The sequence below is a fragment of the Myotis nattereri genome, assembly GCF_964212035.1.
Source record: "Myotis nattereri genome assembly, chromosome: 5".
In the NCBI taxonomy this organism is placed as follows: Eukaryota; Metazoa; Chordata; class Mammalia; order Chiroptera; family Vespertilionidae; genus Myotis; species Myotis nattereri.
This window is the reverse complement of record NC_138080.1, coordinates 39524270-39552233: the sequence shown is the minus strand read 5'-3', so window position 1 is coordinate 39552233 and position 27964 is coordinate 39524270. Positions and strand designations below refer to the sequence as shown.

Here is a 27964-nt window from a genome sequence, read left to right as displayed (position 1 = left end):
TGAAGGCAACGATGGATACTTGGCTCCAAAGGCTTGCATCTTGGGAAAGGAAATAAGATTTAATTTAGACAGAAGACTTATACATATGAATCTGAAACTTCATTCAGGAAAACAACAAGAACTCACAAAAAGGTAAATGATTGAACAGCTTTGAGCACATATCACAAGTCAGCCAGGCAAATATCATAAATCAGAGCAGTTAAAAATCCCCCCCACAGAATGATGTTCTGCCACATATCCCTTTCACTCACTCGTATGTTCTCCAGCTCGTGCCCGCACGGAGTCATTCATTTGCAAGATAGATCATGTGTGCTTGGTTTACAGTCCAAAGTAGAATAAAACTGGGGGGAAAGTTGTGCTGATCCAAAGAGTTTATTTTCAAATTACAAAGATGTTCATATATTTTCAAGAAAGAAATTAAGTACTTTTTCAAGGACTGTTGAATATAGAGAAGCTAGGGCTGGTGCATAAAACTTCCAGCAAAAAGTGAGTGTTCATTCAAATGAAAAAAAGACCATAATTCTGAATTTTAGTCTTTTCCACTTAAATTTTACTTGAGAACTTGACTCTTTTTTTTTTCTAAATGGCTAGAGCAATTAGAAAGTCATAAATATTGAAACTGAGCTGTCACTCTAAGGAGCATTTTATGATTTTTTAAATAAAAAAGTACATGAAAAACAATTCTGATATTTTATGGGAAAATCTCAACTACTGGCTACTACACCCTACAGTATTACTAAACCATCAAAAATGATGAGAGACTTTCAAGATACTTCAAAAGCAGAGCCATGCAATTCAATACTTAGTTCATCTTTCCAGCCTCATTAGGAAGTCGAGGCAAAGATGGAGATTTGATTCCAAAGGCTTGGTTTTTTTACTTTACGAAGCTTGTTTAATTCTTCAAAACTGTGCACCTTTCATCTGTGTACCTATGCATATTGAGGATTCCAGCAGAATTCCAAAACATGCAAACAAACACACATACACACACATATACATGTGAAAAGCTGACAGCCCTCTAAACAACATACCAGTGTGTATTATAGAAATAAATTCTAATAACTAGTTGTTCAGTGCCTTCTATTTACCTAGCATTACAGTCTGGTTGGAAGAGAGAAGATAGTCAAACATGAAACCATTAGAAGTCAATACAAAACAACAAATAATATTCAAATGTATTATAAAGATATGGACAGGTTGATCAAAGAGAACGGGGAAGGGTACCATTGCTGTTGAATTGAAAGAGGACCTTCAACAATACCTCAGTTAAATGCATAAGGTTCTCATAAGAGTGGCTCCCAGCTCATGACCAGTGACCAGAGCCAGTTCCTGGCCCACTTTTTACCCAGCCTTGGTGAACTGGGAAAAATAAGAATCACAAAGCTAAGTCTATTCAATTTAATAATATATTTTATGCTATAATAATAGGCTTTTTTTCTGTTTTGTGATAGAAAGTAGATAGTAGATTTTTTACTAATGTCCTATCTGGCAAAAATGAAAAGTAGCATCATTATGTCAATTCCCACAAAACACAAAAGTCTGAGACACAGTAGGTGACTTACCATTCAGCTTCATCTTGGAACCATAGGCTTTGCTCATCATGAATAAAACTGTGTGTTTTACTGAGTCGTCTGGGGGTCCCATGTCAGCACTGCTCACAGTCATGGTATGTTATCATCAGGAACAGCCATTCCCTGAGGGAAGCAGGGTTGTAGGGAGACTAAAAAGCCCCCGGGATTGTGGTGACAATCATCTCTTCTTTGGGATGGACTGGCTGTCCTTCATCACAGACAAGTGAAGACAAGGGAGCGGCTGCTCAGTAAAAAGCACACTGACCTTTTGCTAAGTGACACTTTGCAAAGCAGAGGCGGCTGGTGGGTGGAAGACTCTTCAAGAGACCCTTTATCTTTCAGGATGTGACATGAGCCAAGTATAATGCCAATCACTGACACCTCACAGACTCCCCTGTGAACCCTATTGTATGGGGACGATTGAAGCCATTAGACGGGAGACAGGTGGCTCTATCAGCAGGGACATGGCAGAGGTGCAGAGCAGTCATCCCATGGCTAGCCATACCAGCTAATTGTAGTACAACAGCAGTCCCCATGGGAGCAGCTTGACCCATGGAGTTTTTCTAGGAGGCCCCGTGGCAGCAGAGGGCAGCCCTATAGACTGTGAGTGGGGCAGTGCTAGAAGCTCACACAGCTCTTCCCTGGCTCCAAGGGGAGGGAGGACAGCATAGGAGACAGAGCTGGAGCCAACTCTCACCCTAAGTGTGTAAGGGACCCCAGAGAATGCAAATCAGGGGACTCTGTCCTCCCATGTCTTGCCACTGGCACAAAATGCAGTATCAATAAGACTTTCTTGTCTAAAATTTCATATTGCATTTTATGGAAACCATTATTCAAGTTTCAGGATAAGAACTATAAAACCAAAGAAGTCAAACTCCATATGAATTCAACTGTACAGAATGGCCTATGGTACTTGTAAATGTAGACAATAGCGTGCTGAAGGGGGCGGGGGCAGGAATGGAGTAGAGGGAGTCAATAGGGGGAATGGGAGACATCTGTAATACTTTCAACAATAAAGATAAAAAATGAAAAAAAAAGAAAGTGTAGCTCACTTTATAAAGGATAGAGGTTAAATGTTAAGTATGTAGCGTTAGAATTGTGAACTGAGGCCTGGCTGTCCAAGGCTTAACCCTCCTGCCATGTTGTTCCTTAGAAGGAACGTGGAGTAAGCAGGAGCAGCTGGGGCAGCGTTGGTTTCAGGAAGGAGCAGACTCGGAGAGAGACCATGGGCTGTGTTTGGGAGCTCTGGAGTTAAACTGGACCGTGCATTGGAGACCCATTCTAGAGGACCCTGTATGCAGACCAAGGTGTACAGCTTTTTCTAATAGGCTATAGTGAGGTACTCATGGTTTTTGAACAGGAGGTGCCAGGATAAAAAAAAAGAGGGGGTAAAATGGAAAGATCAACCAGCAATTAAATACTAAAAAGTAGAAAGACTAAATAAAGTAGCATTTTGAATGCAAGAAGCATTTGTAAAGAAAATTTCCTAAAAGGTATTTATTGACTTGTCCCATTGTGCCAGGAGAAAGATGGCAAACGTGACTATGAGGTTTTCATTGTAGTATCTGAGGAAACAGTATCAGGACAAATATAGGGATGTGAGGAAGGGAGGAGGAGAAGATGCTGAGAATGGTTTTAGATAAGGTAGGTTACAAGTGACAGCTTTATATGGGTTCAGGGAGAACCAGATCTGGGAGACACAAGCAGACTTCCCATGTAGAATTCTGAGAGCCTACAAAAGCCAGATTTTGCCAGATGTTCTTTACCAATAAAATTTTATTTCTGAAGAAAATATTTATGCCAGGCGCTGTGCTAGGCCCTGGATAAGTGATAAACAAGATAAACACAAGCCTTAATTTCTTATAACTAATGGCTCCGACTAAGGTAGAGTCTAGAAATCTATATATAACAATCTGAACATTGTGAGCTTGAGAAAAGGATTAAACAGAAATAATCAAACTCACTATGGAATTAGAACTGTACTTTATATAGCTTACTTAGTTATAAACTATTTTATATAGATTATAATGTTATCATTGGGATTATGCTTTAACAGAAGCAGAAGTATATCTCACAGATAACACACAGCATTATTTAATATGTATAGTGATATATGTTCTATTTAACAGAGTATATTTAATGATCCTATACTGTGATCTATATACAAGTTACAAATAGTTACAAATGGTTTTGGCTTTACACATTTATTTAGGGTTTCTTAGCAGGATGACTTGGGTATACTTCATGGGCAACAAGGTTAAATCTGAGGTCTGAGGAAGAATGGTTGTTTTGCCTCTGTCAGCTGTGAAATTACTTCTCAACATATTTCCCAAAGTGCCTTTCTTCATGTTATATCCCTGGTGGCATCTAGCCCTGTTGACTCCATGGATCATCTCAGACTCTTGAAATTGGTAGCAATGGAAGGGGATATAGAGAGGAGAAGGAATGGAAGAGGAGGAAGAAGTGGAGGAGGGGTATTTCAATGTCAAAGCCAGCCCACCCCAAATTGATTAATGAGTGTTTCCTCATTGCTCCCTATGGAGTCAGCTAGCCCTGCCTCATGTAGCTGAAATAGAAGAACACAATATCTGGCTTATGGAGCTCTTCCTTGTTTGTGTCAGAAAAATATAGCAGTTAAGGAAAAGCATTAACAAGATCAAAACGACTAGTTTGACATCAGAAAATAAAATCACCAACAAGGCTATAAAATGTGGTGATGAATAGAAAATCTACATCCTACAAATTGACCTTTCTCCCTTGATGATTGTAAATCAGTTTCCTCTCATAAAACTGCCCAGCGAATAAAAGCTGTAGTTTAACAACCTTAGCCATCAACAGCAGCCAGCACTTCTTTTGACTGCTCTCAAATGCTTTATTCAAAGCTATCATAGGGTTCAGATGCTTTATTTGAAACTATCATTGAGTTCAGGGGCACAGTGGCCCATCACAAGCTTTCTCCCCAAAAGCAGGAAATGATGAATTCTTCCCCAAAGACTCAGCCTGCATAAATGGCTAAGCCTTCGGAAGCAATTCCTCTAAAAACAATCACTATTTCTAATTCTTCCTTACAACATAAGAAAAAGGATATGGGGGATGAAAAATCTTTTCTCTATTCTTGAAGGTTCTTTCGCCTAGTCCAGTGGTCGGCAAACCGCGGCTCTTTGGCCCCTTGAGTGTGGCTCTTCCACAAAATACCACGTGCGGGCGTGCACTTACAGTGCGATTGAAACTTCGTGGCCCATGCGCAGAAGTCGGTTTTCGGCCTGGGCGAGTCTATTTTGAAGAAGTGGCGTTAGGAGAAGTAGGGGGTGTCTGTCTGTCGGGCAACGGGAGATGCAGCACAGGGGAGGCGCCAAATATCAACAGTACTTAAACTATATAGGTAGGTTAATAACAATGTACCTACCTATATAGTTTAAGTTTAAAAAATTTGGCTCTCAAAAGAAATTTCAATTGTTGTACTGTTGATATTTGGCTCTGTTGACTAATGAGTTTGCCGACCACTGGCCTAGTCTAATAATTAAATCTATCTGACACAGGCTAACAGGAGAAAACCAAGTTTAATTATATATATACGTATGAAACCCCACATGCATGAGAGGTTCCGTGTCAGACCGGGAAAATGAGGTATATATGACATTCTGAGCTGAAGATGAGATAAGGCACCTTGGGGGCTTCAGCGGGAAGGAAGGTCATTTTCAGGATGAAAAGAAGAGCGGGTGTTCAGTAATTTGAAGTTTGCCCTGCCCGCTAGATTGGTCATAGAAGGTTATTTCTGGTGATCGCTCTTATTATAGGCAAGGCCTCTGATTTAAACTCTTCAAGGAAGATATAAAAGTTTCTCAGGAGTTAGAGTCTCAATTGCCTTCAACTCAAAAGTAATTCACATGCCAAAGTAGCACATCTTGGGGAGGCCTGTTCTGAATCCCTTCGAGAGAAATAAGGCGGCCCAATACTTGTGGCAAGAATGAAAGATGATTCACATGCTGCAATCATGTGGTGATTTCTCTCCCCTCTTGGCCACATTTTTAAATATAACATCTTATCTTCGGATGAAGCTTTTCATTTAAGAAATTCAAGCATCTTCCGTAAATGATGTTTTGTCATTCTTCATGAGAGACTTCCTAAAAATCAATAATGTTTATAATGTGACAATAATAATTTAATAAATCATTAAAATATGATGAGTTCATTGCATGTTATGAAGATCAAGTTTATCTCTAACCTCAACAAAGGCTCAGGCTGGAGAAATTCTTCAATAGATGTGCATCAGGGAATGTCACTCACTACCCCAGGACCTTCCCCACACGAGAGATGAGTTTTGGTTCTCAACACTGGCAGAGCACTCGTAACTCACCCTTTAATGATGTCCCTGTTTTGACCACTGGGCATTTTATGCATTTGAACACTGAGCATTTTATGCATTTGAACACTGGGCATTTTATGTTTGTTTTGCATTGGAGGAAAATAAAGCAGAGTAAAACTGTTCTCTCTGCCAAGGACCAGAGAGAAGAGATATAAAAACATGAAACACAAATTCATTTCCCATTGTTTGACCATCATTTGCTCTCTTAATTTCTCAGTGGTATCAGGATTTTTTAAAATATGTAGCCATAAATCTTTTCATCTGTTTGCTTAAAAAATAATAACAGAATCACATAGTGTATTTAAAGTTGTTGAACATTATGCAGATAAAGCATAGGATCTTCAACCCAAACTTAGACACTGAAAACGAAAGTGGAACAATGCGTAACTGGCAGGTACAGTCTCTTGGAAGCGCCATAAAAATTTTTTTTAAAAAAAAAGTGAGGTTAAGACAACATTACTTTAAAACTCAGCAATTTCCCACAAAACTTCTCAAAACTAATTTTAGTTTGGTCTCCTTTTATTTATTTGCTTTTTTTCCTTAAAAAACTCCCTTAGATGCTATCTTTTCCCCAGCCCTTTGCTCAATTTAATTGTTTTAAATAATCCTCAGTGCTGTCTCAAGTTTCAGCTCAGCTATGACTTATGAACCAATTATGTGATGCTTTGTAGTGTGCAAAGAAAGCTTGAAGGCCAGCCAGGCAAGTCCCACGCTGTAGGGATAGTATTTAGCACTTCTCTGTCTACCGAGTGAGGACCAACATTTCACAGATTTTGTTAAGCCTATTGGAAGATTTTAAATATTAACATAATATTTAAATGGTGATCCTACACGATAATTAGCTGCCATTTGCTTTGCCATTCTTAATGAAATTAAAATGGGATATATTTTTTCATTCCTATGGTACCTTCTCCAGTCTGCTGTTAGTTACTTTATTCCTATCAGAGCACCTTGGCACTTTATGCTATATTCAGCATTCATATACCTTTCTTTTTCAAAGCACTTGAGCAACAAACTACGTGATGAACCCTATTTGTGGGTGAGGGGGAATTATATGGCTTTTTTTTTTTTATCATTATTCCCATTAGAAGTGAACATGTTCCTGCACTCAGGATGCCACTGGAAAAGGAGAAAGCTTACTTAGATGAAATGGGTCCCTGCTGCTACAATATTAAGCTGCTGGAACTTAAGCAAATTAAAATATTTTAGCATCCCAGAGTCTCTCTAACCAAAAGTGCAACTCTTGCAAGACCAAGCAGCGCTGGTGGCTTTATCACCCCCCCCCCCCCCCGGTTGGATGATGAAGCACAGAAGCACCGGAGGAGGCACTCATTGCCAAGAATTCCCGGGAGATGCGTAAATGCAGCGGCACTGTGCTTGAGGCCTCCTCCGCTATTTCATTTCCATTCTGATCGCCCTTGATTCCAATGGTTTACTGGTTCCTCACAAGAATTCCATTTCCCGCTGCAATTTCAGCCCAAGTATGCCTCCTTTGTGATGGCATTTAAGGTGGGGAAAATGGTTCCACTCGTGATTTTGTAAACCGAAATACGATCTAAAATCAAATGGCCGCTTTATGGTGTCTGGATGCTTTTGGTCTTCTAATTATAAAAGGTTTATAAAAATAAAATTTCACAGGTTGCCTAAACTTTGAATAGATATAATTTCAACCTAAGGACCCTGCATGAGTTATTAAAAACATAGGGTTTGTTTTTTGTTTTGTGTTTTTGCTTCTTTTGAAAGCATGGAAAATAAAACAGGGTGTACTAATAGAAAATGGAATAAATGTTGTGGCACCACTTAGTTCAACCACAGTTAGTTTGAATGCTTGCTGTGGATGGTCTTGTGAAGAAAAAAACACACTTAATATTTTCTTTGGCTGAAGGTTAGAAAATGCCGGTTGTGATTTATTTTTAAAAATAGCCAATGTGTTAATAATAATCACCTACAATTAAGATCATACTGTTTTTTATATTCAAATTGTGAGAGCTGAGATACCATTGGTTGGGTTGCCAGCAGTGGACACCCAGGTGTCCCTAGACATCCCCAAAAGGCTTCTACCCCCACACTCACATAGTCGTGTCAGACGCCGTACCCACCCTGTGCCACCTGGGATTTGCTTCTTCTGCTTGTGTTCCCACTTGCTTTGGTCTCTTGCCTGAGACACCACTGGGGAAGCCACACCGCCATACCCCCCAAAAAGAGCGACACCTTCTAGCTCATGGTGCTGCCTCTGGAGAAAACAGTCCTCAAAGTGCCAGGACTTCTCTCAGTCCTGGATAAACTCAGACAGGATCTCCTACCTGCGGGCCATATGCCCACACTTGAGCACAAATGACCTCTGTTTATATAAAGCACCAGTTTGCCAGACATGGGAGTGAACCACAATGGAAGATCTTTCAGCCTCATTTAAGGCTTAAGATGACTGCTTCCTTGGCCGAAGTTTGACTGAAACTCCTGAGAAATCCAAGCCAGATTGCTCCCCAAACCACACTCAAGTTCCTGACACACACAAACTGTGAAAGATAAAAATGTTTATTATTGTCTTAAGCCACGCCATTGTGGGGTGATTTGTCATATATCAATAGATAACTAATACAGCTGTTTCTGCTTAACAGTCCTTCATCAGCAACATTTAGCCTACATTTAAGGGACATGATTATGTCAAGTGGCCCATTTGAAGTTTAAAAATTAGGAAAGCTTGTGCATCAAAGGACACTATCAACAGGTTCCAACAGAGTGAAAACACAAGTCACAAAATGGAAAATATTATTTGCAAATAATATATCTGATAAAAGGTTAATACCCACGAAATTTAAAGTATTCCTACATTCAATAACAACAACAACAAAAACACCTGATTTTAAAATGCAGAAAGGATTTGGGATAGACATATCTCCAAAGAAGATATACAAATGGTTAATCAGCACATGAAAAGACCCTAAATATCAGTAATCATTGGGGGAATGCAAAACAAACTCATTATGAGATACCATTTCAGACACTTTAAGATGGCTATTATTTAAAAAAATAAAAAAATGAATGTTTGAAAGGACAAAGAAAAACTGGAAACCCTTGTGCATGCTGAAAATGTTAAATGATGCAGCTGCTCTAGAAAATAGTATGGAAGTTCCTCAGAAAAATTAAAATTCAGCAATTTCACTTCTGGGTATATACAAACAAAAAAATGAAAGCAGGAATTCAAACAGATATTTATACTCACACTAGAGGCCCGATGCATGAAGATTCATTCAAGAATGGGCCTTCCTTCCCCTGGACTGCCAGCACTGCCTTCACTCTAGCCTGGAGCCACCTTTCTGCCTTCCTTCAGGCCCGGAGCCACCTTTCCGCCTTCCCTCACTGCCCAGAGGCCCTGAGCGGCTGGGGTCGTTCAGAAGCCCTGTGTCGTTGCCATCATGATGATGTAAGTGTTCCGCCCCACCCCCGGCTGCTCAGCGCCTGCATATGCAAATTAACCCACCATCTTTGTTGGGTTAATTTGCATACTCACTCCTGATTGGCTTGTGGGCAACATGAAGGTACAGTCAATTTGCATCTTTCTCTTTTATTAGTGTAGATGTCAAATAGTCAAAATATAGAAGCAAACAAACTGTCCATTGACAGATCATTGGATAAGTAAAATAAGATGTATACATACAATGGATTATTACTTAGCAATGAAAAGGAAGAAAATTCTGATAGATACTACAAAATGGATGAACCTTGAACACATTATGCTAAATGGAATAAGCTGGTCACAAAAGGACAAATACTGTCTGATTCCACTTATATGAGATATCTAGATTGGTCAAATCCATAGAGACAGAAAGTAGAATGGTGGTTGCCAGGGACTGAGGGAAGGGGGTCTGGGGTGTTAGTGTTTAATGGGTCTGGAGTTCCAATTTAGGAAGACATCTTCATCCTTTTCATCACAAGCGCTTTCCTCCTTAATGGCAATAAATAAGTCCTCACTAGGTTTCTGGCCGCAAATTGACAGTCACTCAACTGGTAGCAATGTAGACATTCTCAGGGTCAGTCATTTCTTCTAGAAATTCTATTTGAATTTCACTTCCAGCATTATCCCTTTTTGATTTTTTGCTTCTCTTTCATCTTTGTTGCCCAATTCTGTCTTTTCAGTTATTCTTTTTTTTGTTAAATGTCATGTGGGTTTATCAATGATGGTTTCACTAACATATACATATGTCAAAATGCACCAAATTGTACACTATAAATATGAGCAGTTTATTGTTTATTATTTTTCCTCAAAAAGGTATTTTTAAAATTAGGCTTAAATGCACTTTTAAATAAGGTATGTAGTTAAATCATTTGGCTACATTAAATACCATCAGACATACTACCATAAATATCCAATGTATTTGGCCAAAAAATATAATAGAGATATAATTAAATTGCATCAAGACAGCCAAAAGCATGTAATCACTTGCAAACAGCTCACACAGCCTTAAGGAAGAAGAGAGAGGAAATTGCCTGTTGGAGCAGGCTCCCTTTTTAGTACTGGATTAGCCATCTCTCTTTATGCTGAAGGCTTCCCATGGATTTCAAAGAAGTCTTTAGATCAGAGAAGAATAGCACAAGGCTGAATAATTGTAGTGAGGTGGAGGTTCTCCTAAAGAGATTCTCTTTTGAGATGTATCCATGATGACATTATCATATTATCAATGATGGGAGGGCTTTGGGGTGGGACTCTAGAGCTAGTAAAGTACTCTTAGGCTTCAAAGAAGAGAGAAGAAACGCATTTAAATCAAAGCAGAATTTTGAAAGTCAGGGGAGAGTGATGCAATTCCTTGCTGGAGGAGTGACTGTGACAAATAAATTCTTTCTGTGTGAGATTGGCTTTGCTAGCTATGAGCAATATCTGGGTGGAATGCTCCAGACAAAAAAAAAGGGGGGGGGGGGGAGGGATAGCTGAAGAAAGAGAAATCTATTACTAAATCCGCCATAATACAATAGCTTAATATTGACACAAGCACAGTGTGGGGATTGGGGTCACGCCAGTGCCCATGCAGTGATTGCAACCTGCAGAGAGAAATAGAAACAGGCGACGAAGGCAAGATGGCCCAGGTAATACACATGCAGGGGACAACCTCATCGCCCAAGAAACAATCGACTCCCAGATAAAATGCTGAGAAACTGAATGAGGATTGTGTTTTTGAAATAATCAAACAGTAGGATCTAAAATGTTGCTGGCAAAAAAAAAATAATTAGTGGATGATTTATGCGGTTTCATGAACCAGCAGGTGTAATGGAACTATCTATTTTCCTCCTGCTGCACAATAAAGATGATCAGTCAGAGCTGGAAATCTGTTCCTAGGCACTGAAGTAGACATGTGACTTAATGTTCCTGGCAAAATATCAATTCAAAGACCTGATGATTATGAGAATTAAGGAAAAATTTAGTGTTGAGTAGTGCAGAACAAACAGAGCTTGAATTCTAAAGACTTCTAATATAAAGCTGAATGTGTTAAATTGTGTTAATAAATATTTGGGCAACACAAAGAAAGGAGAGTTTAATATCAGTTTCGGTTCAATAGGGGAATATTTGTGATATGCATGAAAGCACAGAAGGGTGATATAAAAATAGATGATGTTATCAATGTCTTATGCATAAAAGGTGCTCAGAACAACAGTTTTTATTTCATTTATGACGGTCTGCTGCTTTTAAAAAATAGAGAAATCCTTCTTTGCTTTCTATACAAAAAAAAATGTATTCTTCAGCTCCAGCACCTATCTTTCTCAAACTTCCATGACTTCCATGCTGAGAATAACCCTAGCAGGTCAAAACTTCCTGGATCCATCTTGAATGGGATTGGACCCTCGCCTCCAATCTCCTTTGTCCACATACACTCAGGGCCTGAATGGAATCCAGCCCAGATGTGCAGAGACAGAAAGCCTTCACCTTATTTTCAGACTGATGTTAACAGTAAGCCCTACATTGTCCCCTCTAGACATGCTGAGCCCTGGCCTCCAGCTACCACTTAGCACTGCTGTTATCTTAAATTATACGGCTGCTTCCCTGCTTGTTTCACTGATAGGGGGCCAGCAGGGTCCCACCAGGGAGCAACAGAAAGGCAGTGGGATTGTGGGCAGCATATTTAGATCAACTGTGTGTTATAGCCAACTTCTCTGCAGAGCATTTGAAACTTCCCTGGAATAATTTCCACAGAAGAAAAAATTCACTATGTATTGGCAACAGCAACAAAATATGCCAGATTCTACATACACAGTCAAACACAGTCATGGAGCACACATTCTATCCATTTTATGTATATCAGAAATAGGGTTGCCAGGTTTAGCAAACAAAAATATAGGACACCCAGCTAAATTTGAATTTCAGATAAGCAAATAATTTTTTCAGTATAAGTATGTGCCATGTGTTAAAAGATCAACTGAGGCATATTTAAAATGTTTAAAGTTTATTTAAACTTTAAAGTTAAGTAAAGAAAAGAAATTATTTGCTTGGCTATGCCTACTTGGCTGTTTGTGATTGGTTGTCATGAGTGTTTTGATTTTGAGACATTTGCAGGCTTAGATTTTGGATTGTGTAGGTATGCCGCCATGGTATTAGCCACCTCCATCTAGAGGCCTGCTTGCTTAATTGATTTAACACAGAGGATAGTAATACATGTATTAATTATACTTATAGTTAATAATTATTTGTTGTTCATTGGAAATTCAACTTTGACTATGTGCCCCACATTTTATCTGACAACTCTAATTGGGAGTACTAAGGAGAGAGTTTCAGAGTGGTGGCAATTAGAGGAACAGGAGGGAGAAGGGCATTGAAGCAGCAGAAACTATGGTTAAAGAAACACAGTCCAGGAACCCTCAGGGGATGTTTGACTGATGGCTTAGGCCCTCCCCTCGCTCAGTCCCGATTGGCTGGACCCCAGCAGCAAGCTAACCTACCAGTCGAAGCATCTTCCCCCTGGTGGTCAGTGCACATCATAGTGAGTAGTTGAGCAGCCTTAGCATATCATTAGCATATTGCACTTTGATTGGTTGAACGGACGACCAGACACTTAGAATATTAGTCTTTTATTATATAGGATTTTTACCAGCTCTAGCAAGAGATATTATTGGGATGTCTCAGTTGCATGATTCTTTAAATGTGTACACAGCTATGAATGTTTAAGTGAGGAATATAGCTTTGCCCTTACCCTGTTGCCTCCATATATTTGAATGTGTGTATATGTGTTCCTATGTAAAGATGTCAGTGAACTCAAATGTGTATATGACTATCCTATTTCCTGGAGTGGATGACTTTATTCTATAATCAAGAAAAGACCCAGGAAACTCTTCTTGTAACTGCTTGTAATATTTCTCAGCTGTGGTTCCAATGTTCTCCCCAAAACAAAGTGCTGATTCATGATAACAGCGGCAAATTAACATAGTGTATTGGAGTTTTTTTTATATATGTGTGTGTGTTTTCATTTATCTTTATTGTTGAAAGTTTTACATAATCCCCCCTTTTTTCCCTTTGACCCCCTCCACCCCACATCTTCCTCCCCCCAGGCCTTCACCACATAATTGTCTGTGTCCATGAGTTATGCATATAAATTCTTTTGTTAATCTCTCCTCACCCATCCACACCCACCCACACCTTCCCTCTGAGATTTTTCAATCTGTTCCATGCTTCTATGTCTCTGAATCTATTTTGTTTATCAGTTTATTTTGTTCATTAGATTCCACATATGAGTGAGATCATGTGATACTTGTCTTTCTCTGACTGGCTTGTTTCACTTAACATAATATTCTCTAGGTCCCTCCATGCTGTTATTTTTTACAACTGCATAGTATTCCATGATGTAAATGTACCACAGCTTTTTTATGCACTCATCTACTAATGGTCACTTGGGCTATTTCCAGACCTTAGCTATTATAAATTGTGCTGTTATGCACATTTGGGTGCATATATTCTTTCTGATTGGTGTTTCTGGTTTCTTAGTATTTATTTCTAGAAGTAGGATCACTGGGTCAAATGACAGTTCCATATTTAATTTTTCTGAGTAAAATTCATACTGTTTTGCACAGTGGCTGCACCAGTCTGCATTCCCACCAGCAGTGTACTAGGGTTCCCTTTTTTTCATATCCTTGCCAGCATTTGCCATTTGTTGATTTGTTGATGGTAGCCATTCTGACAGGTGTGAGGTGATGCCTCATTGGCATTTTAACTTGCATCTCTCTGATGATGAGTGACTTTGAGCATTTTCTCATGTCCCTTGGCCATTTGTATGTCTATTTAGGTCCTTTGTCCATTTTTTAAATTGGATTCTTTGTCTTACTTTTGTTAAGTTGTATGAATTCCTTATATATCTTAGAAATTACCCCTTCTTAGATGTATCATTGCCAAATATGTTCTCCCATTCAGTTGGCTTCCTTTTCATTTTATTTGTGGTTAGTTTTTCTGTGCAGAAGTATTGTTATTTCCAGAATAATGACTTCAGAATGATATTATTTGGCCATTCACATGGACGGTGTATAAGCAGGGGAGTGGGAAGTGTTATAGACAAGGCAATGCCAATGGGATGGTAGGCAGCACAACAACGGCAAATAATTCATTGAAGAACAAGTCTTATACTTTTGATGCAGGAATATTAGAAAAAACGGGACACAGAGGCAACCAAGAAATCAGAGTAGTCTTTGTAGCATTGTCTTTTTTCTGCATCTTGCTGTATTAATTGAGCCCTACTTTGTGACCACCATTGGCCATAACTAACCAAGGAATCCATGAGGGGGCGAGGAGGTCAGATGGGGGAGAGGCCCAGGGAGATGCTGAATGTGGATTTGGCAGGACAGAACAAGAAAAGTAAATGATCCCATTAGGAATAAAATATTTGAAGACAGTGTCTCCAAATCCAGCAGACCCCTGGGCATAGTTCCAGGCCTTAATCAGAATTTTATAGCAATTTTTAAGATAAAGTGATTTTCCTAAATATCACTAGTTTTGTTTGTTTGTTTTGTTTGTTTGTTTTTGTTAATCCTCACCCAAGGATATTTTTCCATTGACCTTTTAGAGAGAGTGGAAGAGAGAGGGAAAGACAGAGAGAACCATCAATGTGAGAGAAACACATAGATTGTTGCCTCCAGCACACACACCCCTGGGGCCCGGGCTGGGGAAGAGTCTGCAACCGTGGTAAGTGCCCTTGACCAGAATCGAACCAGGGACTCTTTGGTCCACAGGCCAACACTCTATCCACTGAGTCAAACCAGCTAGCACAAAATATCACTAGTTTTTCCTTTACTTTTACACGTGTCTGGATCTTCTTAAAGCTCCCAGCTATTCTGTTCATTTTATATTCTAATGCAAATGAAAACCTGGAAAGGGTCAATGTTCACACCAACTGGATACTTAAGTGAAGGAATTTGAACACAAAACAGAGAGAACCATAGCCTATAGGACACCAGCCTATGAAACTGTGCTGCAAGCTGGAGCATCTCTTCAAGACAATGCGGTTGCTTTCTCTGCCACGTAGCATCATAGAGCTGAAGGAATGGCAGAGAGCATCTCATCTCAGCTAACGCCCTTCCCACAGACACAGGAACAAAGTAGTTCAGCTGTGGCCAAGCCCAGTATCCAGGCTCTCTGATTACTATTCATAATACCTACTGTGTGCCAGGTACTATTCTGAGCACTTTACAGGTTACTTTATTTAATCCTACGACCACTCCCATGATGTAGGTGCAGCTTACTCTATGTACTTTCTTTAAGTGAGGAATCTGAGGCCTGGAATCAAATAACTCGCTCAATCTCAAAACTGACCAAAGGGCTGAGCTTCTTACCCTGATCGCACACACACTCCCGCCCCTACACGGGGTGCTAATTTCCGCCCCCATCAACCTTCCTTCACCCCAGTGAAGAAGAGTAGGTACTTGGTGCTTCCCTTCACCCAGCTTCATTGTGCAGTAATTTACTAGATTCTGCCTGGCATCAGTGTCACACATAAAATATCATCAGACACCTGGCCTTGCATTGAGCGATGCTGCCTTCTCTCTATAGTGGTTATCAGCTTGTTTGTCCTCCTTCTAAGCAAAATCTCTGACTGTTCCTTGAAATGCTTTAAGCAAAGTGATGCCTAAGAGGAACTTCATTATCTCCAGTTTCACCTGCCTTCGTGCTATGTGAAAAATAAAGAATTTTTATAATTATGAAGTAACGGGAGGGATGAGAAAGTTGATACAATTGTAAACTGAATTTTTACTGGCTCCAATGAATTATCTGATTGGCAACTGACCCCCATGCCAGAGCGGGAATGTATGCAAAGCCTTGGGCTAATCATATCATACCCCCATACAGTTATGAAAACGCATTGTTAATAAGACACCAACCGGAGCTGCCTGAGGCTGTCTGATTTCTTTCCCTTTTCTCTCTTCAACTTCTAGTGCAACTGAGCTCAGCCTTTGAGTGCATAGACCAATAAATGACCATCTTTTCTGCTGCACAGAACCTGAAGCGGGTGGCGGAGACCTGGATGGACGAATTTGCCGAGTACATTTACCAGCGCCGCCCGGAGTACAGGCACCTCTCCACGGGGGACATCTCCGCCCAGAAGGAGCTGCGCAAACAGCTCAAGTGCAAGGACTTCAAGTGGTTCATGGCGGCTGTGGCCTGGGATGTGCCCAAGTACTACCCTCCCGTGGAGCCCCCACCTGCTGCCTGGGGAGAGGTGAGGAGCGCCTGCGTGAACCCTGCTCTTGCTTCAGTGCGTCCTCTCCCAGCCTCAGGAGGTGGGAGGGGCTGCTGAAACCCTCACTCCTTTGCCCAGCAGGAAAGTCACATTAGCTTAAGTCACATTGGCTAGATAAATATTCAACCTTTTTAAAAAATATATATATTATTGACTTTTTACAGAGAGGAAGGGAGAGGGATAGAGAGTTAGAAACATCGATGAGAGAGAAACATCAATCAGCTGCCTCCTGCACACCCACCACTGGAGATGTGCCCACAACCAAGGTACATGCCCTTGACCAGAATTGAACCTGGGACCCTTCAATCCGCAGGCCAGTGCTCTATCCACTGAGCCAAACCGGTTAGGGCAATGTTCAACCTTTTTAGAAATTGCGAGGGGTGAGCATTCAGCCCTCAGCCAATATAGCTCCACCTAAAAATTCTTGGCCACTGTTGACCCCCCAAGTGAATTTTTCATATACCTGAAAAATATTTTTATTTGAGGTTAGTGAGATGACCATGAGAGCTTGTAGAGAATGAACATGCCTGTCATGCTCCTGCATCGATAAGGGTGACCTGATGTCCGTGATAACATCCCTCACAGTCCCCCACGCTCAGCCTTGCTCCCGTCTGTATAAGCAAGGACAAGATGACAGAAGGGCTTGGCTTTTTTCCTACCCCGGCTGTGCTCTGCAGAATCGTGAGGAAATGCATTTCCCTTATACCCGGAACTGTGACATGCGCAGGAGCCCCGTTTGTTCCTTAAATAAGCACTAACCTTTCCACCTCCGAACGCTTTAAATATCCATCTTTGGGCATAAAGGGGCTATTGTGCTGGTTCACTTCTATTCCATCCTGTGACTCTAGCCTTTTCCCCATGGAATAGAGTGTGTAAAGCAAGAACTGACATTGGATAGGGTGGATTTATCCTAGCAGCCTAATCTGCTTTTAGCAGAAGGTTATGGGGGAAGTGCAGGCTGGTCGCGATGCTTTCCGAAGGCAGGAGTTGACTGTTGCACATGAACCTATTCAGCACCGTCCTTGGTGGTTTGGTGGTGTGGGGAGGGCATGTCTTTGTCTGGCTAATGTCTGTGGCTTGGTCGAGCTCTGAAACAGGTGGCTGGGCACCTGAGAGGCCCCGGTATTGAGGAGTGTCCCAACTCCTGTAGAAAATGTATTCAGCAAGTTACATGTGGGCTGTTTGTTTTGCTGAGAGAGTCCAGAAAGATGTCATTCTTTACCTGTCAGTTCCCCGGACATGAAGGAGTGGAGGCCATCTCCACATGCTCCATCTCCTAACTTTTTTTATAATATATTTTTATTGATTTCAGAGAGGAAGGGAGAGATAGAAACACCAATGATGAGAGAGAATCATTGATTGGCTGCCTCCTGCACACCTCACACTGGGTATTGAGCCTGCAACCCCGGCATGTGTCCTGACACTCAACCACCAAGCCACGCCGGCTGGTAATTTGGCCTAATCCTTTGCATCTTAAACATTTCATTAGAGTTTCCTTGGAACATTAGTAATATTAATCTGCCGGTATTCATTTTAGCTATTTATCATGGGCTTAATTTACAACAGTGGAAATTGAAAGTACCCTCTAGAAAGAACTTTCTTAGGCTAATGCATCATAAGACATAGGAATTTGTTACCCAGTAAACAGCTGAGTTCCTTCCTAGAGCTTTATGGTTAAAGTCACGCCTGTCATCTTTCTGTGATAATTTAAATGCAGTCCTGCCGTAGTGACCAAGAAATACTCCTGAAGACTTTACAGTATTATTGTGTGATTTGCAGCTGCATTAAACTTTCATCAATCTTTGCTCCACCTGATATAGAAACAAAAATGTTTATTCCTACCTGCTTACTACTTCAAACTGCATGCAGTTGGCCACATTTTCCCACATTACATGACTAAACTGTAACGGGTACTTCCGAAGCATTGTGCTTGGAAATAGATTCAAGCTTCCATTGAGGTTCTAGAAGGCACAACTTCCCAGGAATAATCAAAATAAGACCCCATCTTAGGGCCAAGTAGGCTATGCCAGAGTATTTTCACCCATTACTCTAGACTGCCTCACACCTTTTACAAGGCCTGTGTGGCCAGAGGGACTATTTGCATTCATCATTCCTGGTCTAAACAATTAGACATTGAGAAGATCAGATTTTTTCTTTTAACAAGATGGCAAATTTCTTTCCTCAGTGCTTCAGAACAGCAAACAAAGAAAGGACATGTTTAGGTTAAAGGAAAGAAGAAAATAGGGGTCTAGGTCAAGGACCATCGCGTTCAGTGGCATTTGTGTAGTGAAGGCATGCTGCAGAGCAAGAATGAAGAGTGAAGGTAGGGATTGTGGAGGGAGGCAGAAAGAAAGAAAATGAACAAGTGACAAGGGTTTTCACTGGTAAATCGTTTTTGAAAAATATCTATTTTCTAAGCAAAATAGATCCCTAAGAGTGAATGTAATACATATGCCTTTAATTCAGGAGGTAAGTGAAGCATTTGAAATGCAGCTTAATCTCAATGAAATAATGAAAAAGAAAGAATGTTTCCTAACTATACACTGGGTAGTAACACCTTCTGTTTAATTGTGGACAAAAATTACTAAATGATCTCTGAAAAAGTTTCTTTCACTTTTTTTTTACTCTTGTGTTTTCTTTTCCCTTTGAGAGGGCTTTTTAAAATAATAATTATTTTTAATAAATCTACAGAAAAGTTGCAAAGATAGTGCAGAAAGTTCACATATACCATTCACCTCACTTCTTCTAATGTTAACATCATATGTTTGTACATTGGAACTAGTAATTAACATTGGTAAAATACGATTACCTAAAGCACAGACTTTATTCGGATTTCACCAAGGTTAAATGTTTTTACTAATGCCTATTTTCTATTCCAGGACCCAATCTAGTATATGAGAGGGTTGTTTAATTTCCTATGAACTTTAATTGTTAGAATGGGCAAAGCTCCTAAATAAATGTCAATTGCTGTTTTAGTAAGAAAGTGAGAAAGGAAATGCAGGCTGCGGGGTTTTTTTTAAAGCAGTTACAGGAAAGAACCACAAATGTCCAACAAAGTAAACCTAAGAATTCTTTACGGGAGACCTGTGCCAAGAAGAGGGGAAGCTCGCCATTTTGTGCACTTGTATTTGGAATGATTTTCCACCTGCTTTTCTGTGCCAGCCTAATTCTGGGTAAACAGAGAAGTGCTTAGGCAATTTTTGGCTCTGGTAGTTGAAACCCAGTGTGTAAAGGATATGTTACAGACCTTAAACACCCTATAAACTGCTACTCATTTCCCTGACAAATTCAGTCGCATTGTTGCACTTGTCTTCTAACTTATCTCTCTGCTTTTGCCCTTTCCCCCTCCTGTTTATACTCGACATAGTCCACTTAAAATGGAGATCAGGCCCCTCCTCCATTCAAAACCTTTCGGTAGCTACCATCTCTCTAAGGGTAAGAACCAAAGTCCTTATCTATACCATAAATGATCTGGCTCCTGTTGTGGCCGCTCCAACCTCTTCTCTTACGTTTCACCCCCAGCTTACTTTTCTCTAGGCACACTGGCCTCCTCACTGTTCTTCCACCTGGCCAGGCACTATCCTGCCCCAGGGCCTTTGCACTTGCTACTTCCTCTGCTTAGAATCCTCCAGCCTCAGAAATCTTTTGTCTCCTTTCCTCACTTCCTTCAGGTTCTTACTCAAAAAATCATCTTCTTAGTAGTGCCTTCTGTGGTCACCCTATGTATTACCTGCAACAATTCACAAACACATGGATTCTCATGCTTACACGCATCCAATCTCCCTTCCCTGCTTTGTTTCTCTTCAGCACCCATCACTATATAACAAGGTATCTAATGTGTGTGTGTGGAGGGGGCGGGGGAGGATATAGTATTTCTCATCTATCTGCCCCACTAGAAAACACAGGGATTTTGTTGATTTTTGGAGTTACGACTGCTAGAAAAAGTATTTGGCATGTAGGAGTTGCTCAATAAATATTTGTTGAATGAATAAATGAATGGAGAACCCTGGCTCCCTATTCACTGCTCTGCCCACACGCTTTCAAAGAGCAAGCACACTGAGCACTCACTCGTTTACCAACCCCTCCTTGGCTACACGAAGTCCACCTCATGGGGAAGCTTGGCCGCCAGGAAGACAGTTTGTGTAATGCATTTTGGGTAATTCATTCTGATGGACTGTCAGATCTGTGGTCCACATGATAGTCAAACAAGATATAGAATGCTCTCTTCGAACATCCTAAGGAGAAAAAGAAGGAACACCCAAAGTGAGAATTTTCTTACCTGGCAATTTCCAAACTCTGTCAGCTTCCTACTTAAAAGGCAAGAAGACATTAAAGCCATATCTGGTGGAGAAGTTCTCTCCAGAACTCATTCCATCCTCCGGTGTGCAGAGGCAGTGGGTACAGTGGGGAGGATACGGGCCCAGAGAGAATAAATAGGATTTGAGCTGTGTAATAAGTCCAGCATCCCTTAGTGCTTGCTGTTCAGATAGAAGCAATATGCTTTTCCATGGCACTGTGTTGGGTAGGGTAAGGACAGATTTAAAGTAGAAAACTCTTCTTAAATCATGCACATATGGAGTGTCTTTTTTTGTGTCACGATGCTAAATGAAAGAAACAGAATCTCCTATTTTTTTTTCTCCTTCTTACCCCTTCCCTCCTTAGAATTCATGAATTTGCTAAAGTCATTTATAGTACTCCTTTATAGTCCAAAAAAGAGACTTCTGCAGAATCGCAACTATCATGTGTAAGGGCGAATAAAAGTAGTAAAATAGACAAACATGTCTCTTCCAACCAGCACCATAAATTCTTTTAAGAAGCGTCTGCTTACTGTCCTCAATGTGCCAATCTTGGCCCCTCCGCTTGTCGTCTTGCGATTGTGCAAAACTTCTTTTAAAATCTTTATTTTAAAAACTCATCTCAATACCTAACTGCTTCAGCTGCTATTTAAATTCCTTCCTCAAGATTAATGTCACCTTGAATTATGGAACATTCACAGAGGTAGGCACCCTACATAATTCCTGGTCTCCTCCTCTGCTTTGGGCAGCTCTTGACTTCTTCCCATTGCTTCCTTTTTTCAAATGTACTCGCAGAACACCGGCTTTTCCAATTTCTCCCTATCAGCAGACATGAAAGGAAGTGCCACACTAGGAGCTGCGTTATTTGAAAGACCATCTGAGGATGTGATGTTGTCTTTTTCAAACAAATGATGTGTAAGTGCTGCTGCTGTGAAGGCCAGAGCCTTCTGCACAAGGAGTGAGGTTCTCCCACATTCTCTTGGGAGAGTCATGGCCAGCTTCCCACCTTCCCCTGCAACCTAGTCTTACAACAAGGAAAGGTACAAAGTCAGATTGTCCTGCTACTCCCCCGGCAACCCTGCAGGGACCTTCCTTGCCATTCGAGCCAGATCTTTAAATTAAGCAGTCATTCAGAGATGCTTTGCCATTCTCTGAGTGTATTAGAGTTGACTTGATCCGTCATTTATTTTCTCAGGCAGAAGCAATGCCCGAGGGCTATGCTAATTCATCTCTCTGGAGCTCAACAACGAGGTTGAGAAAAATGTAAAAACAAATAAAGAATCACATTGTCCTTTCAGATCTTACTCTGTGCTTTCTGAGTTGTCAACAATTGAGACAGTTGAAGACAAACTTAAGTATCTATGATAAATATAGTTTTAGTTCCATATTCTCAGCTGAGTAAATTGGACATCTTCCCTACAGTAGCCATTTGACCCAAGTCATGATGGAATCAGAGCTAACAGATTTATTTTTCTTCTCTTATATGCCAAACAAAACTCTCTGTCTTTTCAATTTATGTTGTTCTTTCTTAAAATATATGTATTCATATTGACATATATTCACACACATAAGTATATGCCTTTTGGGGTTCATATGACAGAAATATAAATATTTCTCTCTTTTCTGCATCGAGCGCTACTAGAGAGTGATCCTATTCCTGAGAAGGGGTGGCTGGGGACTGAGAAAATGAAAGAAAGAGACAGACACAGAGATAGAAGGAGAAAGCTGGGGTCGTGTGACTCAGAGCCAATACAGTGAGTTTATTTTATACAGCAAAATACCAGGAAGTTTTACTAAAGCCCAAGGCAAAGGAGATTATGTGTATTTTTGTGACTTCTTTGTAATCATCACTTCTGGGTGGGCCCGGATAATCGTGTTTGTTCCTGGTGCTTGGCTGGATTAGATAATGAAACCCACCCCCTGGCACCTGAGCTGAAGGTCAGGCGGACAACACACCTGCCTCTGGCAAGGTATGTTTCCAGGGCATGGCTCTGCCGGACACTGCTGGATTCAGACGACAATCAGGTCAGGGGCCTCTCCCAGGCGCTCTCTACAAGAATTAAATTTTAACTGTATGTTAGCCTAATTATGAATTCATCTTAATGTTTAAGTTTCACTGACAATTGATACCTTTCTACTTCCAAGAAAGCTACAAAATTAATAGAATTTGAGGATCCTTCAATTATCTCTGTGGCCTCAGAGAGATGGCATTGATGAAACAAATTCAGTAGAATTTTTCCGGTCATGGGCATAAGAATCATGTCCACCTTACCCATTCTTTAACAAAGTGCCTATAAGACTGCCCTCAGCTTGCCTTAAAAATCCAGTGACCACCCACAGGTGGGGAACAAGAATAAGCGCAGCAAAAATAAATAAATAAATAAATAAATAAATAAATAAATAAATAAGAAAGATTTTCAGGGTCCTGGAATAAAAGTTAGAAAATACTGGGAATCATTTCTAAGTGAGCAAGACTGGTCCCAGTTTGCATTATTGGGCTTGGAATTTGGTTTTAATCACTCACAGGCAGGCAATAGTTAAATGCAAAAGCCAATGTTCCCCTAAGTGTCCTTGTAATGTCCTGAGCTGCTCTGTTAGTAGTTAGTGGGTCCTGACTGGCCCTGTTCCAAACTCTGGGAAGTATAGTGACTCAGCTGCTGAACAATAAGCAGTCCCTTACATTCACAGTACACACGTTTTGGGCAACCTTAAGGTCATCCATCAGAATTAGAGTTTGAGAGCAACTTGGAACTTAACTATCTCTGTTTGGGTTTGGGACATGCCAAATAAGCATGCCCGTGTTCCCCTGCAGCCTCCATGGCTAAATTCTTCCTCTACAATTTATTTTCTTACAATTATATCTTCTTTTTTATCCATTCGGTTAGATTTCTTCCTATTAAATTTGAGATCTAGGAGATAACTTTGACCAGCTTAGATTTCCAGAATTCTGTTTTTGTCTAATCAACAACCCAGTGGTATTTGGCTAAGATCTTTCCCTTTTTATGCTGTCATGCATAGCTTTTTCTATTGAGCTTCCACTGCCCTTTGTGATGCCTGTTATTCAATTTCTAAATTAAGATGACCTGTCCTTTAGGTCCATTACAAAGATTATCATAGCACGATAATCTCAGGAGGAGCTTAACTTTCCAGACCAATCTCTAAAACAAGAAAGGCAGATTACATTTCTGGTCTTGTTCTAGACCCAAGTCATCCAGAACCAATGATACACATTCACGCTTTTTGCCTATGCTTTCTTGTCTGAGTTGCATAAGTTTGCAGCAGATAGTTTTGTTCCAAATTCTACCATTCAAATACTGCTGTTCTACTGGAAATAATACAAATCCATATGGTGTGATGCCAGAAATAAGGAGCTACATTTTCCACAATATCTTTGCTTGAAAATATACCGAGATTGAGATATCACTTCACAAGAATGGCTGCCATCTGCAAATCAACAAAAACAAGTGTTGGCGAGGGTGTGGAGAAAACAGAACCCTCGTCACTGCTGGTGGGAATGCAGACTGGTGCAGCCACTGTGGAAAACATAGTATGGAGTTTCCTCAAAAAATTACAAATGGGACTATCTTATGACCCAGAAATCCCACTTCTGGGAATTTATCAAAAGAAAAAAAGCTGTGGTACATTTACACAATGGAATACTAATCTGCTATAAAAAGCAAGAAAATTTCACCCTTTTTGATAGCTTAGAATAATCAGCGGTTCTCAATCTGTGGGTCACAACCCCTTTGGTGGTCAAACGACCCTTTCACAGGGGTCGCCTAAGATCATCCTGCATATCAGATATTTACATTACGATTCATAACAGTAGCAACATTACAGTTATGAAGTAGCAATGAAAATAATTTTATGGTTGGGTCACAACATGAGGAACTGCATTTAAAGGGCCAGAAGGTTGAGAACCACTGGCTTAGATGGACCTGGAGAACATTATACTAAGTGAAATAAGCCAGTCAGAGAAAGACAAGTACCATATGATTTCACTCATAGGTGGAATTTAATGAACACATTGAACTACCAAGCAAAAAAGAGACAGACTCATAGGTAGAGAGCAGGCAGACAACTCTGGTTGAGGGGAGGGTACTAGAGGGGTGGAAGGATTGAGTAAAAAAAGAAAAAAAGAGAACTCATGGACATGGACAACAGTGTGGTGATTGTGCAGGGCAGGTGGGTGGGTGGAGATAGAAAAATGCATAGAGGAAATAAATGCTGATGGAAAAAATAAAATAATTAATTCAGATTGACCAATAAAGCAAATCTAACTCTGCTATATATGAGACTCACCCAAATTAAAATGACACAGAAACATTAAAGGAATAAATAATAAGCACAGATATACCAGGCAAATCCAAGTAATAAAGAAGCAGAGTTGAGATTTTAATATGAAACCAGGTAGAATGAGGTTTTTTAAAAAGCTTAAAAGGTTTTTTTAAAGGTCAAAAAATACCTTATAGTGACTAAAGACCGCAATCTCTAGAAAAACAACTTTCAAAGGTACAAACTGCTGGAAATGCAAGGAGAAACTGACAGAAACACACCAATAATAGGATAGCTTAGCATAGTTCTCTCCATGCAAGAAATAAAGGGTGGACCAAAATTAATGCAGCTGTGTATACTAACCTAAACCCTGTGATCAATAATGAAGATCTAATAGACCTATTTAACTCTGATAAAAAAAAATTTTAGTTTACCTTCCTTTCAGGTACACAGATTTAAAAGTAGGTTAATGTTATAAAGAAATAAGTTTGCTGCATATATAAAAAGAGACCCAAATAGAAAATCAACAAAATAAGCACCCTATATTCTTACATTTGAATTGTAAATGTCAATGTAATTCAACTTTTTTCTAAAACTACTATCAATTTTCTAGCTGGGTCCACTGAAAAGGCCTAGAAACATTTTCAATCCCATCTCAGTGAGCACACCTGATGTTCAACTGTGGTGTCTAAATAGGATTCTCCACTAAATGGAACTAAGGCTCCTTGTAGAATGTGTGATTTCAGGTGTGGGGCAGTAGATGTAGAAAATGAGCTGGGACATTTTGTTGCTCTAGAAAACAAGGAAGGAAAGGAAGCTGTCAGAGGCTGATGGAGATCCTGTCAAAAGGACCTAGGAAGAAGTTCCCACTTGCCATAGATGGGACAAATCTCTCTCTCTCTCTCTCCCTCTTCCTCTCCCTCTCTCTCTCTAAAGTTGGAACATTGGTTACTAATTGTCCAGAAGGCTTTCTCAATTTTCAAAATGAGAAAATGACCCAATTAATTTAAATGTACTATATAGAGATTCATAATGATGCTTTTAAAGCTCAAGAGGTAAAAGAAAGAGAATAAAAACCACTGTACACCATTGGCAGTTGCTAGGACACCAATTAATTTCTCTGAAAACTGGCATTTTAAAGGAAATGGTTTTCTGTATAATACACATTTTAAGGTATCCAAAGAGTCCTAGTGCTTGAAAGTTTTTAACAGAGATTCTGAGATAAGGAATTCAAAGAGAAAGAATTAGAAAAATCACTATTTTTCAACCCCTCGTGCACTAACTGCTCATCATTGGAAGGTAAAAGCATTAGATCAGTGGTTCCCAAACTTATTTGGCCTACCGCCCCCTTTCCAGAAAAAATATTACTCAGCGCCCCCTGGAAATTAATTTTTTTTAAATTTTAATAGCAATTAAACAGAAAGATATATGTATTAATGTTTCTACCTTTTTCGTAAAATATAGTAAAGAAAGGTGTAAATTAGAAACATTGAAGTTTGAAATTATGAAACTCTTTATTGAACTCAGAATAGAAAGGTAATACAAAAAAAAGTTAAAACAAATGCACCTGTGGCCATCACTGCCCCCCCTGGATCGCTGCAGCGCCCACCAGGGGGCGGTAGCGCCCACTTTGGGAATCACTGCATTAGATGAACTGGGGATGAAAAACAATAAAATTATCAACCTGTACTGTCATCTGAACCCACTGATCAATTTTAGCATCATTAAAAATGAATCATACAGGCACTGTTTTATGATGCAATGTGAAGGCATTTTAGACAAGCTGGAAAATTGAGAATCATCCTTGAAATATCTTTTAAAAAAAAAGACAGAAAAAAAAACCTAAATCTAAATTTAAGCCTTTAAATCTAACTTTAGTCTACAGGAAATTCAGGGAATAGAAGATAAAGTTAAACACCTCAAGCCAAATCTAGAATTTAAGAACATAAGTACATGGCAGGGAGAGAAGAGGAGGGGGGGGGGGGGCTACTCTAAATTATGAGCTATTCACAAGGCTCTGTGGAGCTTAACAACCAAACACAATGAAATAGAACTTGTTTGGATCTTGAATAGAATACTAACTAAAAAGAAACATTTTTAGGCAATTGAAGGGTATTTGAATATGGACTAGGTATTAGATAATACTAAGTAGTTGTTGCTAAGTGTGGATATATGAGAAAATGTTCTCTTCCTCGTCCCCCCTCCTCCCCTGTCCCCCCCCCCCCCACTCCCACTTCTCTCTCTCTCTCTCTCCCTATCTCTTTCTCCTGGAGAAGTTTACTAACTATTTAGGGATGAAATGACATGATGTGTGTGAATTGCTTTAAAATTCTCCAACAAAATAAAAAAGAGGAGATTGGGAAGGAGAAGATAGATGAACAAAGTATGGCAAAATGTTGATGGTTTCAAAAACAGGTGTTTTGAGCATAGACATTTTCATAATAAATAGTTTTTTTTCAAATGCATTGCCTTAGAAGGTATGTGGGAACATGATAACAATAGGGAAAGAGAGAGCATAAATTTTGTGATGTTGTAGACATCAGAATTTTTAATTTACAATCACTATATTAAAACACGACATCTTAATGTTGAATGGCATAATGCCTCAAAAATATAATATTTTACTCAAATTTTTATATTTAGGATATTTATTAGCTCTATCCTAGAGCTGGTGTAGAATAACCTAAGGAAAGACACTGTATAACATGTGAGCAGATGGCACTTCCCTTCCTCCCTAAATCTCTCTCTCTC

The 27964-nt window shown here is 39.9% G+C and overlaps 1 protein-coding gene across 1 annotated transcript in view; it reads left to right on the top strand.

Annotated features, from left to right (window-relative positions):
- The window catches only part of GALNTL6 (polypeptide N-acetylgalactosaminyltransferase like 6), a 937179-nt gene that overhangs the window by 860339 nt on the left and 48876 nt on the right, over positions 1–27964 (top strand). The window contains exon 10 of the mRNA XM_081090925.1: positions 16401–16622. Within this exon, the coding sequence (XP_080947051.1) occupies positions 16401–16622 (222 nt within the window). The remainder of the gene's footprint in view (positions 1–16400; positions 16623–27964) is intronic.